General features: G+C 45.8%; 1 protein-coding gene across 1 annotated transcript in view; it reads right to left on the bottom strand.

Annotated features, from left to right (window-relative positions):
- Positions 1–708: 708 nt before the first annotated feature.
- igf2bp2a (insulin-like growth factor 2 mRNA binding protein 2a) overlaps positions 709–17,205 on the bottom strand; it is a 67,465-nt gene continuing 50,968 nt past the window's right edge. The window contains exons 11-16 of the mRNA XM_046363959.1: positions 16,751–16,819; positions 3,222–3,341; positions 1,686–1,760; positions 1,382–1,513; positions 1,155–1,268; positions 709–974 (exon numbers count right to left, since the gene is read on the bottom strand). Coding sequence (XP_046219915.1) covers positions 876–974; positions 1,155–1,268; positions 1,382–1,513; positions 1,686–1,760; positions 3,222–3,341; positions 16,751–16,819 — 609 coding nt within the window. The 3' untranslated portion in view covers positions 709–875. The remainder of the gene's footprint in view (positions 975–1,154; positions 1,269–1,381; positions 1,514–1,685; positions 1,761–3,221; positions 3,342–16,750; positions 16,820–17,205) is intronic.

Raw genomic sequence — 17,205 nt, forward strand, 5'->3', positions numbered from 1 at the left:
GCCCATTTCAATCTAGGAAATATCCAGTTTTGTTAGATATTAAGCCACAACATGCGCTGTCATTCCATCTGCTGTGTAACCGAATACCAGGCCATAGTTTAGTATATACTATTGTATGTCTACGGGGCTCTGGTCAACAGTAGTGCACTATGTAGTGAATAGGGTTCCATAGGGCTCTGGTCAACAGTAGTGCACTATGTAGTGAATAGGGTTCCATAGGGCTCTGGTCAACATTAGTGCACTATGTAGTGAATAGGATTCCATAGGGCTCTGGTCAACAGTAGTGCACTATGTAGTGAATAGGGTGCCACTTGGAAGGCACCATGTGTTCTACTCTGTCTTAGTACTGTCTTAGTACTGTTAAGGATACTGACTTTTATTATTAATGTGAACCACAAGCGTCTCAGACAGTCCTTCTCCCTGAATCACACCATCATACTCATCATTCTACTAAACTACAGAACTACCTTCGTCATGTTTTGATGTTGTCTGTCTGTTAGGCCTACTGTATGTTAGTTAGCCTACTGTATGTTAGTTAGCCTACTGTATGTTAGTTAGCCTACTGTATGTTAGTTAGCCTACTTCCATCCTACTTCATCTTGTTTTTTACATATGTTTTGTATTTTGACATTTCCGTTTCCTCTCCCGTCCTCTCTCTCCGCTCTGGGCTGGCAGTGCACATAATGCCCCAAGCCTTTGACTCCCCCCCCCCCCGATCAATTCAGTTCTTTGGTTTTGTTCCCGGTTCTGCTGTTCTGCTTTGCCTTGTCCCATTGGCTGGTCTGGTCGTCCGTCCAGGTGGGAGGGCTACATTCATTGGCTTGAGCCCGCTGGAGAGGGAGAGAGGGATGGAGCCACACCGCTCTACCTGCTGGTCACTTAGAGTGGTGCATGCTGGGAGCTCCCTGCTGCTGGTGTTTCTGTCCCTGCTGTTTCACCTGCTGGATGATCTCACGGATCTTCCTCTGAGCAGACTGGAAGAAACATACTGTATTTTAGGATTGAATCATGTCAAAGTGTTTTGACTTAAACATTACACTGGTCCTGTAAATGTATGCACAGACACCTGTAAGTTGCATTGGAAAAAAGGTGTTTGCTAAATGGCATATTATGATATATTATATATGACTAGAGCAGAAAATACATGATATCACCTGACTGGCGAAGAAATGCCCGCTGATCTTTACGAAGACCTCATCGTTCTCGTCTGGCGTTTGGTCTCGTGGCACGATGACCTCCGCACTGGTCAGGTTCTGCAGCTCATTGACCTAGAGAGGACACAGAGATCATGACCCCTGACTGGAAAGACACTGAGCGCATTTCAAAGAGCACCCGGCATGGCGCTGTGACTCCGACTGCATGTACAGTTGTTGTTACTCACAGTTTTGCCTCCCTTGCCGATGACGCGTCCGGCTGCATTCGAGGGAACTTTGATATGTGTCTCTAGCTTCACTTCGTCCTTCGCTGTGAAGAAGTTCTCCTCTTTCAGCTTCCCAAATATCCTGCCCTGTGCCTGGAAGAAACAACACAGGAGAAGACATATGGAAACTACAGGCTGGTACAGGTGAGCAGATGTTAAGGGTCTACCAGGCTGCTGACCTGGAATGGAACGGAGTCTGACATGGCTACAGGCCAGTACTGCTGAATGCTGATGGCTGAAGATGTTGACATAGACGTGTGTTTACCTTAAACTGAGCTGCTGGAGGTCCGGTGATCATGACCATCCTCTCAGTGACGCCAGGGTTCTCTGCTGGGGCGATCTTGGGGACAGGGAGAGGTTAGAGGGTCACCACCTCAATCATGCCTCGAAGAAACTCTGAGTCATGCAGTGTTACGGCCCAAGTCGACCACATTGCAATATTCACAGCCAGACCTGAGCCAAAGCTGTTGAGAGAACATGCCTTCCTCTTTAGGATGCCTGGTCTGTTACGGTTAGAGAGGATCTTTAGGATGCCTGGTCTGTTACGGTTAGAGAGGATCTTTAGGATGCCTGGTCTGTTATGGTTAGAGAGGATCTTTAGGATGCCTGGTCTGTTACGTTTAGAGAGGATCTTTAGGATGCCTGGTCTGTTACGGTTAGAAAGGATCTTTAGGATGCCTGGTCTGTTACGGTTAGAAAGGATCTTTAGGATGCCTGGTCTGTTACGGTTAGAGAGGATCTTTAGGATGCCTGGTCTGTTACGGTTAGAGAGGATCTTTAGGATGCCTGGTCTGTTACGGTTAGAGAGGATCTTTAGGATGCCTGGTCTGTTACGGTTAGAGAGGATCTTTAGGATGCCTGGTCTGTTACGGTTAGAGAGGATCTTTAGGATGCCTGGTCTGTTACGGTTAGAGAGGATCTTTAGGATGCCTGGTCTGTTACGGTTAGAGAGGATCTTTAGGATGCCTGGTCTGTTAGTCAGCTGTCAACAGAGACCGTTTGTAGAGATACAGGAGTCTTAAGATCCTCAGCAGGAGTCCAGAAACCCCTGTGACTCATCCAACCCTGACCACAGAACTGTGACTCAACCAACCCTGACCACAGAGCAGTGAGATTCAAGAGTTGGATGATCCAGGGATGCTTTCAAGGCCCTTTGCTTTCCTTAGTCGCAGTAACATTTTATAATGTCAATAACCCCTAACCCCTGACCCCTAACCCCTGACCCCAACCCATAACCCTAAACCTTTCCTTAGTCGCAGTAACATTTTCTAATGTAAATAGACCCTACCCCTAACCCTAACCCCTAACCCATAACCCTAACCCTTTCCTTAGTCGCAGTAACATTTTCTAATGTAAATAGTTTATGATTTGCTGTAAGAAGAAAATAAATATTTCTATGTTGTTAAAAAAGGAGATGTCCTCCTACCTTGATGGAGGCCCCAGCGAAGCGTTGTTAAAAAAGGAGATGTCCTCCTACCTTGATGGAGGCCCCAGCGAAGCGTTGTTAAAAAAGGAGATGTCCTCCTACCTTGATGGAGGCCCCAGCGAAGCGTTGTTAAAAAAGGAGATGTCCTCCTACCTTGATGGAGGCCCCAGCGAAGCGTTGTTAAAAAAGGAGATGTCCTCCTACCTTGATGGAGGCCCCAGCGAAGCGTTGTTAAAAAAGGAGATGTCCTCCTACCTTGATGGAGGCCCCATGCTTGATGGAGGCCCCAGCGAAGCGTTGTTAAAAAAGGAGATGTCCTCCTACCTTGATGGAGGCCCCAGCGAAGCGTTGTTAAAAAAGGAGATGTTCTCCTACCTTGATGGAGGCCCCAGCGAAGCGTGCTAGCTGTTTGATGTGCTGCCCCTTCTTCCCGATCAGAGCCCCTACCGCCTGGGTTGGGATTAAGAGATACACCACCTCCTGCTCTGGAGACGGCTGAGAGACAACACACAGAACGTGTCTATCATTTTCACATTTAAAGATCACCTCTTGCTTCTATAATTATACAAAATTAAAGGTTATTAGAGTAAACTGAAAATGAACTAAAATTTTAAAAATCATACATTATGTTTAGTTTTTGTCTTCTAAACTTTGGGCAAAAATCCAAATGGGGTTAAGCTTTTTTTCCGAATCGGGTTTTCAAGTTTCAATGTCACATACACAAGCCTTTCTTTCAAACTCGAAACCCAACAATGTAATAATCAATAACAATGTACTACTAGAAAAAAACACAAGAAATATGAAGAACATAGTAAGTAAACATCCTATATTCAGGGTCAGTTCCAGGACCATATTGATAATGTCAAATCAAATTGTATTTGTCAGAAGCGCTGAATACAACTTTCTTACAAGCCCTTAACCAACAATGCAGTTTTAAGAAAATACCCCCCAAAAAGTAAGAGATAAGAAATAATTAAAGAGCAGCAGTACAGAGTCAATGTGGAGGCTATATACAGGGGGTACCGGTACAGAGTCAATGTGGAGGCTATATACAGGGGGTACCGGTACAGAGTCAATGTGGAGGCTATATACAGGGGGTACCGGTACAGAGTCAATGTGGAGGCTATATACAGGGGGTACCGGTACAGAGTCAATGTGGAGGCTATATACAGGAGGTACCGGTACAGAGTCAATGTGGAGGCTATATACAGGGGGTACCGATACAGAGTCAATGTGGAGGCTATATACAGGAGGTACCGGTACAGAGTCAATGTGGAGGCTATATACAGGGGGCACCGGTACAGAGTCAATGTGCGGGGGCACCGGTGTCGAGGTAATTGAGGTAATATGTACATAATATGTAGGTAGAGTTATTAAAGTGACTATGCATAGATAATAACAGAGCGTAGCAGCAGTGTAGATAGGGGGGAGGCAATGAAAATAGTCTGGGTAGCCATTTGATTAGCTGTTCAGGAGTCTTATGGCTTGGGGGTAGAAGCTGTTAAGAAAACTCTTGAACCTAGACTTGGCGCTCCGATACCGCTTGCCGTGTGGTAGCAGAGAGAACAGTTTATGACTAGGTTGGCTGGAGTCTTTGACAATATTTGGGGCCTTCCTCTGACACCGCCTGGTAGAGGTCCTAGATGACAGGATGCTTGGCCCCAGTGATGTACTGGGCCGTACGCACTACCCTCTGTAGTGCCTTACGATCGGAGGCCGAACTGTTGCCATACCATGCAGTGATGCAACCAGTCAGGATGCTCTCAATGGTGCAGCTGTAAAACCTTTTGATGATCTGAGGACCCATGACAAATGTTTTCAATCTCCTGAGGGGGAATAGGTTTTGTCATGCCCTCTTCACGACTATTTTGGTGTGCTTGGACCTTGTTAGTTTTTTGGTGATGTGGACACCAAGGAACTTGAAGCTCTCAACCTGCTCCACTACAGCCCCATCGATGAGAATGGGGGCGTGCTCGGTCCTCCTTTTCCTGTAGTCCACAATGATCTCATTTGTCTTGATCACGTTGAGGGAAAGGTTGTTGTCCTGGCTGTTTCATCGTTGTCAGTGACCAGGCCTACCACTGTTGTGTAATCGGTAAACTTAATGATGGTGTTGGAGTCGTGCCTGGCCACGCAGTCATGAGTGAACAGGGAGTACGGGGAGGGGGACTGAGCACACACCCCTGAGGGGCCCCTGTGTTGAGGATCAGCATGGTGGATGTGATGTTACCTACCCTAACCACCTTGGGGTGGTCCATCAGGAAGTCCGGGATACAGTTTCAGAGGGAGGTGTTCAGACCCAGGGTCCTAAGCTTGGTGACAAGATTGGAGTGGACAATGGTGTTGAACGCTGAGCTGTAATCAATGAACAGCATTCTTATCTAGGTGGGTGAGGGCAGTGTGGAGATCAATTGCACCATCTATGGATCTATTGGGGTGGTATGCAGATTGTAGTGGGTCTAGGGTGTCTGGGATGGTGGAGTTCATGTGTGCCATAAGCCAATCTTCTGGGTCGGTGAAGGCCCGGCACGATGTTGCCAAAGTGTGCATAAAATGCATTGAGTTCGTCTGGTAGAGAGGCATCATTGACTCTGCGGAGAACATAGCTGGACTTTTACTTATTCCTGTCTTCGGTCGTATCCTCAGGGTTGTCTACAATAGCTCTGTGTGCAGTAGCCTTTAGTTTAGCACCAACCTCTGTTAATCCAGGGCTTCTGATTGGTCAAACCCTCACCGTGGGGTGACGTCGCTGATACATTTTGTAATGAAGCCAGTGACGGAGGTGGTTAGCGCGTCAATGTTATTGACGGAGTCTCGAAAAAACATATGCCAATCAGCGCTACAAAGCAGTCCTGTAGCATAATCTCTGATTCTGCTGACCAATTCTCAACAGAGCGAGTCATGGGTACATCCTGTTGGGAGTTTCTGCTTGTAAACAGGAAGCAGGAGTACGGAGTCATGATCTGATTTGCCGAATGATGGAAAAGGGAGGGCCTTGTATAATTGCGTGTTGGTAGAATAATACTAGAACTTTATCTCCCCATGTGTATTAGTGACACGGAATCAAAAGCAGACTCTGGATGAAGGTTTTCTTGCTTGTTTATAGGTTTGTACAGTTTAAGTGTCAGCTTGTTATTTTTCTTGTCCTGAAGTGGAATGTCTACAACAGTCACAATAACAGCTGAAAACTCCCTCGGGAGGTAGAAGGGTCGGTATTTGACCATCAGGTATTCCAAGACGGGTGAACAATTGGTCGACACTTCCACCGCACTGGAGTTAGAACACCAGTTGATGAAGAGGTAAACCCCTCCCCACTTGATTTCCCTGACTCTACTGTCCTGACCACCCGGTGAATGGAGTAGCCATAGAGTTCGATAGCCATGTCGGTATCTTGTTTCAGAAAAGCAGATATTATTGCAGTTTCAATAGTCCCATTGGTAGCAAATCTGTGATCAGAGGTCCTCCATCTTATTATCTAGTGACTGTACATTAGCCAGTAGAATGGAGGGATGATCAGAGGTCCTCCATCTTATTATCTAGTGACTGTACATTAGCCAGTAGAATGGAGGGATGATCAGACGTCCATCTTATTATCTAGTGACTGTACATTAGCCAGTAGAATGGAGGGATGATCAGAGGTCCATCTTATTATCTAGTGACTGTACATTAGCCAGTAGAATGGAGGGATGATCAGAGGTCCATCTTATTATCTAGTGACTGTACATTAGCCAGTAGAATGGAGGGACGGTCAGAGGTCCTCCATCTTATTATCTAGTGACTGTACATTAGCCAGTAGAATGGAGGGATGATCAGAGGTCCTCTATCTTATTATCTAGTGACTGTACATTAGCCAGTAGAATGGAGGGATGATCAGAGGTCCTCTATCTTATTATCTAGTGACTGTACATTAGCCAGTAGAATGGAGGGATGATCAGAGGTCCTCCATCTTATTATCTAGTGACTGTACATTAGCCAGTAGAATGGAGGGATGATCAGAGGTCCTCCATCTTATTATCTAGTGACTGTACATTAGCCAGTAGAATGGAGGGATGATCAGAGGTCCTCTATCTTATTATCTAGTGACTGTACATTAGCCAGTAGAATGGAGGGATGATCAGAGGTCCATCTTATTATCTAGTGACTGTACATTAGCCAGTAGAATGGAGGGATGATCAGAGGTCCATCTTATTATCTAGTGACTGTACATTAGCCAGTAGAATGGAGGGATGATCAGAGGTCCTCCATCTTATTATCTAGTGACTGTACATTAGCCAGTAGAATGGAGGGATGATCAGAGGTCCATCTTATTATCTAGTGACTGTACATTAGCCAGTAGAATGGAGGGATGATCAGAGGTCCTCCATCTTATTATCTAGTGACTGTATATTAGCCAGTAGAATGGAGGGATGATCAGAGGTCCATCTTATTATCTAGTGACTGTACATTAGCCAGTAGAATGGAGGGACGATCAGAGGTCCATCTTATTATCTAGTGACTGTACATTAGTCAGTAGAATGGAGGGATGATCAGAGGTCCATCTTATTATCTAGTGACTGTACATTAGCCAGTAGAATGGAGGGACGATCAGAGGTCCTCCATCTTATTATCTAGTGACTGTACATTAGCCAGTAGAATGGAGGGATGATCAGAGGTCCTCTATCTTATTATCTAGTGACTGTACATTAGCCAGTAGAATGGAGGGATGATCAGAGGTCCTCCATCTTATTATCTAGTGACTGTACATTAGCCAGTAGAATGGAGGGACGGTCAGAGGTCCATCTTATTATCTAGTGACTGTACATTAGCCAGTAGAATGGAGGGATGATCAGAGGTCCATCTTATTATCTAGTGACTGTACATTAGCCAGTAGAATGGAGGGATGATCAGAGGTCCATCTTATTATCTAGTGACTGTACATTAGCCAGTAGAATGGAGGGATGATCAGAGGTCCATCTTATTATCTAGTGACTGTACATTAGCCAGTAGAATGGAGGGATGATCAGAGGTCCATCTTATTATCTAGTGACTGTACATTAGCCAGTAGAATGGAGGGATGATCAGAGGTCCATCTTATTATCTAGTGACTGTACATTAGCCAGTAGAATGGAGGGATGATCAGAGGTCCTCCATCTTATTATCTAGTGACTGTACATTAGCCAGTAGAAAGGAGGGATGATCAGAGGTCCATCTTATTATCTAGTGACTGTACATTAGCCAGTAGAATGGAGGGATGATCAGAGGTCCATCTTATTATCTAGTGACTGTACATTAGCCAGTAGAATGGAGGGATGATCAGAGGTCCATCTTATTATCTAGTGACTGTACATTAGCCAGTAGAAAGGAGGGATGATCAGAGATCCTCCATCTTATTATCTAGTGACTGTACATTAGCCAGTAGAATGGAGGGATGATCAGAGGTCCTCTATCTTATTATCTAGTGACTGTACATTAGCCAGTAGAATGGAGGGATGATCAGAGGTCCTCCATCTTATTATCTAGTGACTGTACATTAGCCAGTAGAATGGAGGGATGATCAGAGGTCCTCCATCTTATTATCTAGTGACTGTACATTAGCCAGTAGAATGGAGGGATGATCAGAGGTCCTCCATCTTATTATCTAGTGACTGTACATTAGCCAGTAGAATGGAGGGACGGTCAGAGGTCCATCTTATTATCTAGTGACTGTACATTAGCCAGTAGAATGGAGGGATGATCAGAGGTCCATCTTATTATCTAGTGACTGTACATTAGCCAGTAGAATGGAGGGATGATCAGAGGTCCATCTTATTATCTAGTGACTGTATATTAGCCAGTAGAATGGAGGGATGATCAGAGGTCCATCTTATTATCTAGTGACTGTACATTAGCCAGTAGAATGGAGGGATGATCAGAGATCCTCTATCTTATTATCTAGTGACTGTACATTAGCCAGTAGAATGGAGGGATGATCAGAGGTCCATCTTATTATCTAGTGACTGTACATTAGCCAGTAGAATGGAGGGATGATCAGAGGTCCATCTTATTATCTAGTGACTGTACATTAGCCAGTAGAATGGAGGGATGATCAGAGGTCCTCCATCTTATTATCTAGTGACTGTACATTAGCCAGTAGAATGGAGGGATGATCAGAGGTCCATCTTATTATCTAGTGACTGTACATTAGCCAGTAGAATGGAGGGATGATCAGAGGTCCTCCATCTTATTATCTAGTGACTGTACATTAGCCAGTAGAATGGAGGGATGATCAGAGGTCCATCTTATTATCTAGTGACTGTACATTAGCCAGTAGAATGGAGGGATGATCAGAGATCCTCCATCTTATTATCTAGTGACTGTACATTAGCCAGTAGAATGGAGGGATGATCAGAGGTCCATCTTATTATCTAGTGACTGTACATTAGCCAGTAGAATGGAGGGATGATCAGAGGTCCTCCATCTTATTATCTAGTGACTGTACATTAGCCAGTAGAATGGAGGGATGATCAGAGGTCCATCTTATTATCTAGTGACTGTACATTAGCCAGTAGAATGGAGGGATGATCAGAGGTCCTCCATCTTATTATCTAGTCCTCCATCTTATTATCTAGTGACTGTACATTAGCCAGTAGAATGGAGGGACGATCAGAGGTCCATCTTATTATCTAGTGACTGTACATTAGCCAGTAGAATGGAGGGATGATCAGAGGTCCTCCATCTTATTATCTAGTGACTGTACATTAGCCAGTAGAATGGAAGGATGATCAGAGGTCCTCCATCTTATTATCTAGTGACTGTACATTAGCCAGTAGAATGGAGGGATGATCAGAGGTCCTCCATCTTATTATCTAGTGACTGTACATTAGCCAGTAGAATGGAGGGATGATCAGAGGTCCATCTTATTATCTAGTGACTGTACATTAGCCAGTAGAATGGAGGGATGATCAGAGGTCCATCTTATTATCTAGTGACTGTACATTAGCCAGTAGAATGGAGGGACGATCAGAGGTCCATCTTATTATCTAGTGACTGTACATTAGCCAGTAGAATGGAGGGATGATCAGAGGTCCTCCATCTTATTATCTAGTGACTGTACATTAGCCAGTAGAATGGAGGGATGATCAGAGGTCCTCCATCTTATTATCTAGTGACTGTACATTAGCCAGTAGAATGGAGGGATGATCAGTGGTCCTCCATCTTATTATCTAGTGACTGTACATTAGCCAGTAGAATGGAGGGATGATCAGAGGTCCATCTTATTATCTAGTGACTGTACATTAGCCAGTAGAATGGAGGGATGATCAGAGGTCCTCCATCTTATTATCTAGTGACTGTATATTAGCCAGTAGAATGGAGGGATGATCAGAGGTCCATCTTATTATCTAGTGACTGTACATTAACCAGTAGAATGGAGGGATGATCAGAGGTCCATCTTATTATCTAGTGACTGTACATTAGCCAGTAGAATGGAGGGATGATCAGAGGTCCATCTTATTATCTAGTGACTGTACATTAGCCAGTAGAATGGAGGGATGATCAGAGGTCCATCTTATTATCTAGTGACTGTACATTAACCAGTAGAATGGAGGGATGATCAGAGGTCCATCTTATTATCTAGTGACTGTACATTAACCAGTAGAATGGAGGGATGATCAGAGGTCCATCTTATTATCTAGTGACTGTACATTAGCCAGTAGAATGGAGGGATGATCAGAGATCCATCTTATTATCTAGTGACTGTACATTAGCCAGTAGAAAGGAGGGATGATCAGAGGTCCATCTTATTATCTAGTGACTGTACATTAGTCAGTAGAATGGAGGGATGATCAGAGGTCCATCTTATTATCTAGTGACTGTACATTAGCCAGTAGAATGGAGGGATGATCAGAGGTCCTCCATCTTATTATCTAGTGACTGTACATTAGCCAGTAGAATGGAGGGATGATCAGAGGTCCTCCATCTTATTATCTAGTGACTGTACATTAGCCAGTAGAATGGAGGGATGATCAGAGGTCCATCTTATTATCTAGTGACTGTACATTAGCCAGTAGAATGGAGGGACAATCAGAGGTCCTCCATCTTATTATCTAGTGACTGTACATTAGCCAGTAGAATGGAGGGACGATCAGAGGTCCTCCATCTTATTATCTAGTGACTGTACATTAGCCAGTAGAATGGAGGGATGATCAGAGGTCCTCTATCTTATTATCTAGTGACTGTACATTAGCCAGTAGAAAGGAGGGATGATCAGAGGTCCATCTTATTATCTAGTGACTGTACATTAGCCAGTAGAAAGGAGGGATGATCAGAGGTCCATCTTATTATCTAGTGACTGTACATTAGCCAGTAGAATGGAGGGATGATCAGAGGTCCATCTTATTATCTAGTGACTGTACATTAGCCAGTAGAATGGAGGGACGGTCAGAGGTCCATCTTATTATCTAGTGACTGTACATTAGCCAGTAGAATGGGGGGAGAGGTGGCTGAAAAAATAGCAAAGTTGGGTCGGAGCCTGCAAAACGGAGGCCATCCAGTATGGCGCCATTTTATCTTCAAGCTTCTGAATCTGGCGGGTAAATGCTGACAGTAGATGCTGATGTTTCAAATAGACCTAGCTTGTGCATCACTAGCTATCAGTAGCTAACAGGGAAGAAATCTGAGGGAGAACACAGAGCGTGACACTGAACAGCTTGTTGACCAGTGAACGGGCCAGGCTAGAACAGCTTGTTGACCAGTGAACGGGCCAAGCTAGAACAGCTTGCTGACCAGTGAATGGGCCAAGTTAGAACACACCGACCAACTTCCAAATGAAAGCCAGCAGCTGTCTGAAGTGATGCAGTGCCTTCTCAATCTTGAGGCAGACGTGCAGTCAACTACTGTTGCAAAACCATTGGCACAGGTCTTCCTGAAGTCACTGAATGAGGGCTTCGCATGCATACTGAATCCTGCATAAAATGCATTGCTGACCAGTGAACGGGCCAAGCTAGAACAGCTTGCTGACCAGTGAACGGGCCAAGCTAGAACAGCTTGTTGACCAGTGAACAGGCCAAGCTAGAACAGCTTGTTGACCAGTAGACACGGGCCAAGCTAGAACAGCTTGCTGACCAGTGGAGGGATGATCAGAGATCCTCCATCTTATTATCTAGTGACTGTACATTAGAACGGGGCAAGGTAGAACAGCTTGCTGACCAGTGAACAGGCCAAGCTAGAACAGCTTGTTGACCAGTGAACGGGCCAAGCTGGAACAGCTTGTTGACCAGTGAACGGGCCAAGCTAGAACAGCTTGCTGACCAGTGAACGGGATGATCAAGCTAGAACAGCTTGTTGACCAGTGAACGGGCTTATTATCTAAGCTAGAACAGCTTGTTGACCAGTGACTGGGCCAGTAGCTAGAACAGCTTGTTGACCAGTGAACGGGTCCCTTATTATCTAGAACAGCTTGTTGACCAGTATTATCGGGCCAGTAGCTAGAACAGCTTGTTGACCAGTACACGGGCCAAGGTAGAACAGCTTGCTGACCAGTGAACGGGCCAGCTAGAACAGCTTGCTGACCAGTGAACGGGCCAAGCTGGAACAGCTTGTTGACCAGTGAACGGGCCAGTAGCTGGAACAGCTTGCTGACCAGTGAACGGGCCAAGCTAGAACAGCTTGTTGACCAGTGAACGGGCCATTAGCTAGAACAGCTTGTTGACAGAGGTCCATCTTATTATCTAGTGACTGTACATTAGCCAGAGGTACACGGGCCAAGCTAGAACAGCTTGCTGACCAGTGAACGGGCCAAGGTAGAACAGCTTGCTGACCAGTGAACAGGCCAAGCTAGAACAGCTTGTTGACCAGTGAACGGGCCAAGCTGGAACAGCTTGTTGACCAGTGAACGGGCCAAGCTAGAACAGCTTGCTGACCAGTGAACGGGCCAAGCTAGAACAGCTTGTTGACCAGTGAACGGGCCAAGCTAGAACAGCTTGTTGACCAGTACACGGGCCAAGCTAGAACAGCTTGTTGACCAGTGAACGGGCCAAGCTAGAACAGCTTGTTGACCAGTACACGGGCCAAGCTAGAACAGCTTGCTGACCAGTGAACGGGCCAAGGTAGAACAGCTTGCTGACCAGTGAACGGGCCAAGCTAGAACAGCTTGCTGACCAGTGAACGGGCCAAGCTGGAACAGCTTGTTGACCAGTGAACGGGCCAAGCTGGAACAGCTTGCTGACCAGTGAACGGGCCAAGCTAGAACAGCTTGTTGACCAGTGAACGGGCCAAGCTAGAACAGCTTGTTGACCAGTGAACGGGCCAAGCTAGAACAGCTTGTTGACCAGTGAACGGGCCAAGCTAGAACAGCTTGTTGACCAGTGAACGGGCCAAGCTAGAACAGCTTGTTGACCAGTGAACGGGCCAAGCTAGAACAGCTTGCTGACCAGTGAACGGGCCAAGCCAGAACAGCCTGCTGACCAGTGAATGGGCCAAGTTAGAACACACCGACCAACTTCCAACTGAAAGCCAGCAGCTGTCTGACGTGATGCAGTGCCTTCTCAATCTTGAGGCAGACTTGCAGTCAACTACTGTTGCAAAACCATTGGCACAGGTCTTCCTGAAGTCACTGAATGAGGGCTTCGCATGCATACTGAATCCTCTGGCAGTCAACTTCGATCCAACCCCTACAGCAGTATGCCTGATGGATCCAAGTGTCTCTGGCACGTCACTCAACAGAGATGGAGTCACTAAGGGAAGCCGTCTTTTGTACTTCAGCAAATCAGAAGGTACAGCAGTGGAGCAGCAGGACCCCAGGAAGATGCCAGCACAATGAATTCAGCAAGCATCTCAACCACAGTGCTTCAGAAATATAGTTTCCTCGCATCAAAGATTGTGTCTGAGACCACTGTCTAGCCGGATGGTCAACCTGGCAGGGCATTAAGTGCCTGTGTGAGCTGTGGAAATACCTTGCAGCTGTTTTTATTAACCCTCAGTGATGTACGTTTTAATATTACACTACACTACATGACCAAAAGTATGTTTGTGGACACCTGCTCGTTGAACATCCCATTCCAAAATTGTGGGCATTAATGTGGAGTTGGTTCCACCCTTTGCTGCTATAACAGGGAAGGCTTTCCACGAGATGTTGGAACATTGCTACGGGGACTTGCTTCCATTCAGCCACAATAGCATTAGTGATGTTGGGCGATTAAGGCTCTTTGTCGGCGTTCCAATTCATCCCAAAGGTGTTCTATGGGGTTGAGGTAGGGGCTCTGTGCAGACCAGTCAAGATCTTAACAAACCATTTCTGTATGGACCTCGCATTGTGCACGGGGTTATTGTCATGCTGAAACAGGAAAGGGCCTTCCCAAAACTGTTGCCACACAGTTGGAAGCACATAATTGTCTAAAATGATGCTCTAGCATTAAGATTTCCCTTCACTGAAACAAAGGGACCTAGTCCGAACCATGAAAAACAGCCATAGACCATTATTCCTCCTCCACCAAACTTTACAGTTGACACTATGCATTCGGGCAAGTAGCGTTCTCCTGGCATCCGCCAAACCCAGATTCATCCGTTGGACTGCCAGATGGTGAAGCGTGATTCATCACAGAACGCGTTTCCACTGCTCCAGAGTCCAATGGTGGCGAGCTTTACACCACTCCAGCCGACACCATGCGCAATGCCAAGCGATCTAAGTGTGTGTTCTGCTCGGACATGGAAGTTCTTGTGCTAACATTGCTTCCAGAGGCAGTTTGGAACTCAGTTGTCAGTGTTGCTACCGAGGGGCGGCAGCGTAGCCTAGTGGTTAAAGCGTTGGACTAGTAACCGGAAGGTTGCGAGTTCAAACCCCCGAGCTGACAAGGTACAAATCTGTCGTTCTGCCCCTGAACAGGCAGTTAACCCACTGTTCCTAGGCCGTCATTGAAAATAAGAATATGTTCTTAACTGACTTGCCTGGTTAAATAAAGGTAAAATTAAAAAATAAGATTAAAGGTACTTGATTCTTCTTACATCTGCTACTGAAGTTAAAGCATTCGATTGGTGTAAACAAGGGAAAGAGTTTACTTCCATATTTATTGTACCAGTCTAGGTGCTTATCCTTTAAAATCAAAGTCACATTAGGATGTATTTATCATTCGGAGTTGTATGGAGTCCTCTAGTGGCCAGAAGTCTGTGTTTAGCATGGGCAGAGCCATTGGATACGAGTCATTTTGATTTAGTCAACTGGGCGAAACTTCCAACTTCATTGGCTGGTCCCTCATTCCCGTCTCACAGACACCATCATGACACCGATACAAAGATGTTATGTCTACCCAGCTGGTCCCTCATTCCCATCTCACAGACACCACCATGACACCGATACTAGGTTCATGCTCTACAACATCCGCAGAGTACGACCCTGCCTCACACAGGAAGCGGCGCAGGTCCTAATCCAGGCACTTGTCATCTCCCGTCTGGATTACTGCAACTCGCTGTTGGCTGGGCTCCCTGCCTGTGCCATTAAACCCCTACAACTCATCCAGAACGCCGCAGCCCGTCTGGTGTTCAACCTTCCCAAGTTCTCTCACGTCACCCCGCTCCTCCGCTCTCTCCACTGGCTTCCAGTTGAAGCTCGCATCCGCTACAAGACCATGGTGCTTGCCTACGGAGCTGTGAGGGGAACGGCACCTCAGTACCTCCAGGCTCTGATCAGGCCCTACACCCAAACAAGGGCACTGCGTTCATCCACCTCTGGCCTGCTCGCCTCCCTACCACTGAGGAAGTACAGTTCCCGCTCAGCCCAGTCAAAACTGTTCGCTGCTCTGGCCCCCCAATGGTGGAACAAACTCCCTCACGACGCCAGGACAGCGGAGTCAATCACCACCTTCCGGAGACACCTGAAACCCCACCTCTTTAAGGAATACCTAGGATAGGATAAGTAATCCTTCTCACCCCCCCCTTTAAGATTTAGATGCACTATTGTAAAGTGACTGTTCTACTGGATGTCATAAGGTGAATGCACCAATTTGTAAGTCGCTCTGGATAAGAGCGTCTGCTAAATGACTTAAATGTAAATGTAAATGTAAGATGTTATGTCTACCCAGCTGGTCCCTCATTCCCGTCTCACAGACACCACCATGACACCGATAAAAAGATGTTATGTCTACCCAGCTGGTCCCTCATTCCCCTCTCACAGACACCATCCTGACACCGATACAAAGATGTTATGTCTACCCAGCTGGTCCCTCATTCCCCTCTCACAGACACCATCCTGACACCGATACAAAGATGTTATGTCTACCCAGCTGGTCCCTCATTCCCCTCTCACAGACACCACCATGACACCGATACAAAGATGTTATGTCTACCCAGCTGGTCCCTCATTCCCCTCTCACAGACACCATCCTGACACCGATACAAAGATGTTATGTCTACCCAGCTGGTCCCTCATTCCCCTCTCACAGACACCACCATGACACCGATACAAAGATGTTATGTCTACCCAGCTGGTCCCTCATTCCTGTCTCACAGACACCATCCTGGCACCGATACAAAGATGTTATGTCTACCCAGCTGGTCCCTCATTCCCCTCTCACAGACACCATCCTGACACCGATACAAAGATGTTATGTCTACCCAGTGGCAGGAAGTGACATCCCCCCCAAAAACTAACTATAGGCCTACAACACATACAGTAAATGGTTCCTAGCCTCCCATAGGCTACTTTCTAAAACTGATAACTAAATAGAAAGGTTTTTAATAAAACTAGTCCATCCAGTCTGAAAACGAACTGAAACTGAACTTCCAATAGAATGACTATAAAAATAAAAATAAATGACTAAAAATAAAAAAACAAATAAAAAGGAATATTCAATCACAAAACAATAATAACCTTGTTGAAACAAAGGCTAATTATCTTGGAGTCACTGTTCAGAAATAAAGTGAGGACCTAAAATGTGTGTGAAATGAGGACTTACTGAGTGCTGGCACTGTATGGCACTGGCTGGTAGAACCCCATACAAACCACCAAGATGTGAAGAGGGACACTGTGGAGACAGACTGGGGTGAGATGGGCTGTACAGAGAATCTCTTCCCCTCCTTGTGTATAAGCACTGTGAGTCATTTATTAAATCACATATATGCACAGATCTCACTCACACCAATTTACCTGCTTCAAGATTGATTCATTTCTCTGCAAAAATAACATGATTTGCAGTAGTGTGTACATGATTTGCAGTAGTGTGTACTCACTAGGAAGGGGCTGTAATGTGTAGTGTACTCACTAGGAAGGGGCTGTAATGTGTAGTGTACTCACTAGGAAGGGGCTGTAATGTGTAGTGTACTCACTAGGAAGGGGCTGTAATGTGTACTCACTAGGAAGGGGCTGTAATGTGTAGTGTACTCACTAGGAAGGGGCTGTAATAGTGTACTC

This window comes from Oncorhynchus gorbuscha, linkage group LG09 (genome assembly GCF_021184085.1).
Source record: "Oncorhynchus gorbuscha isolate QuinsamMale2020 ecotype Even-year linkage group LG09, OgorEven_v1.0, whole genome shotgun sequence".
Classification (NCBI taxonomy): domain Eukaryota; kingdom Metazoa; phylum Chordata; class Actinopteri; order Salmoniformes; family Salmonidae; genus Oncorhynchus; species Oncorhynchus gorbuscha.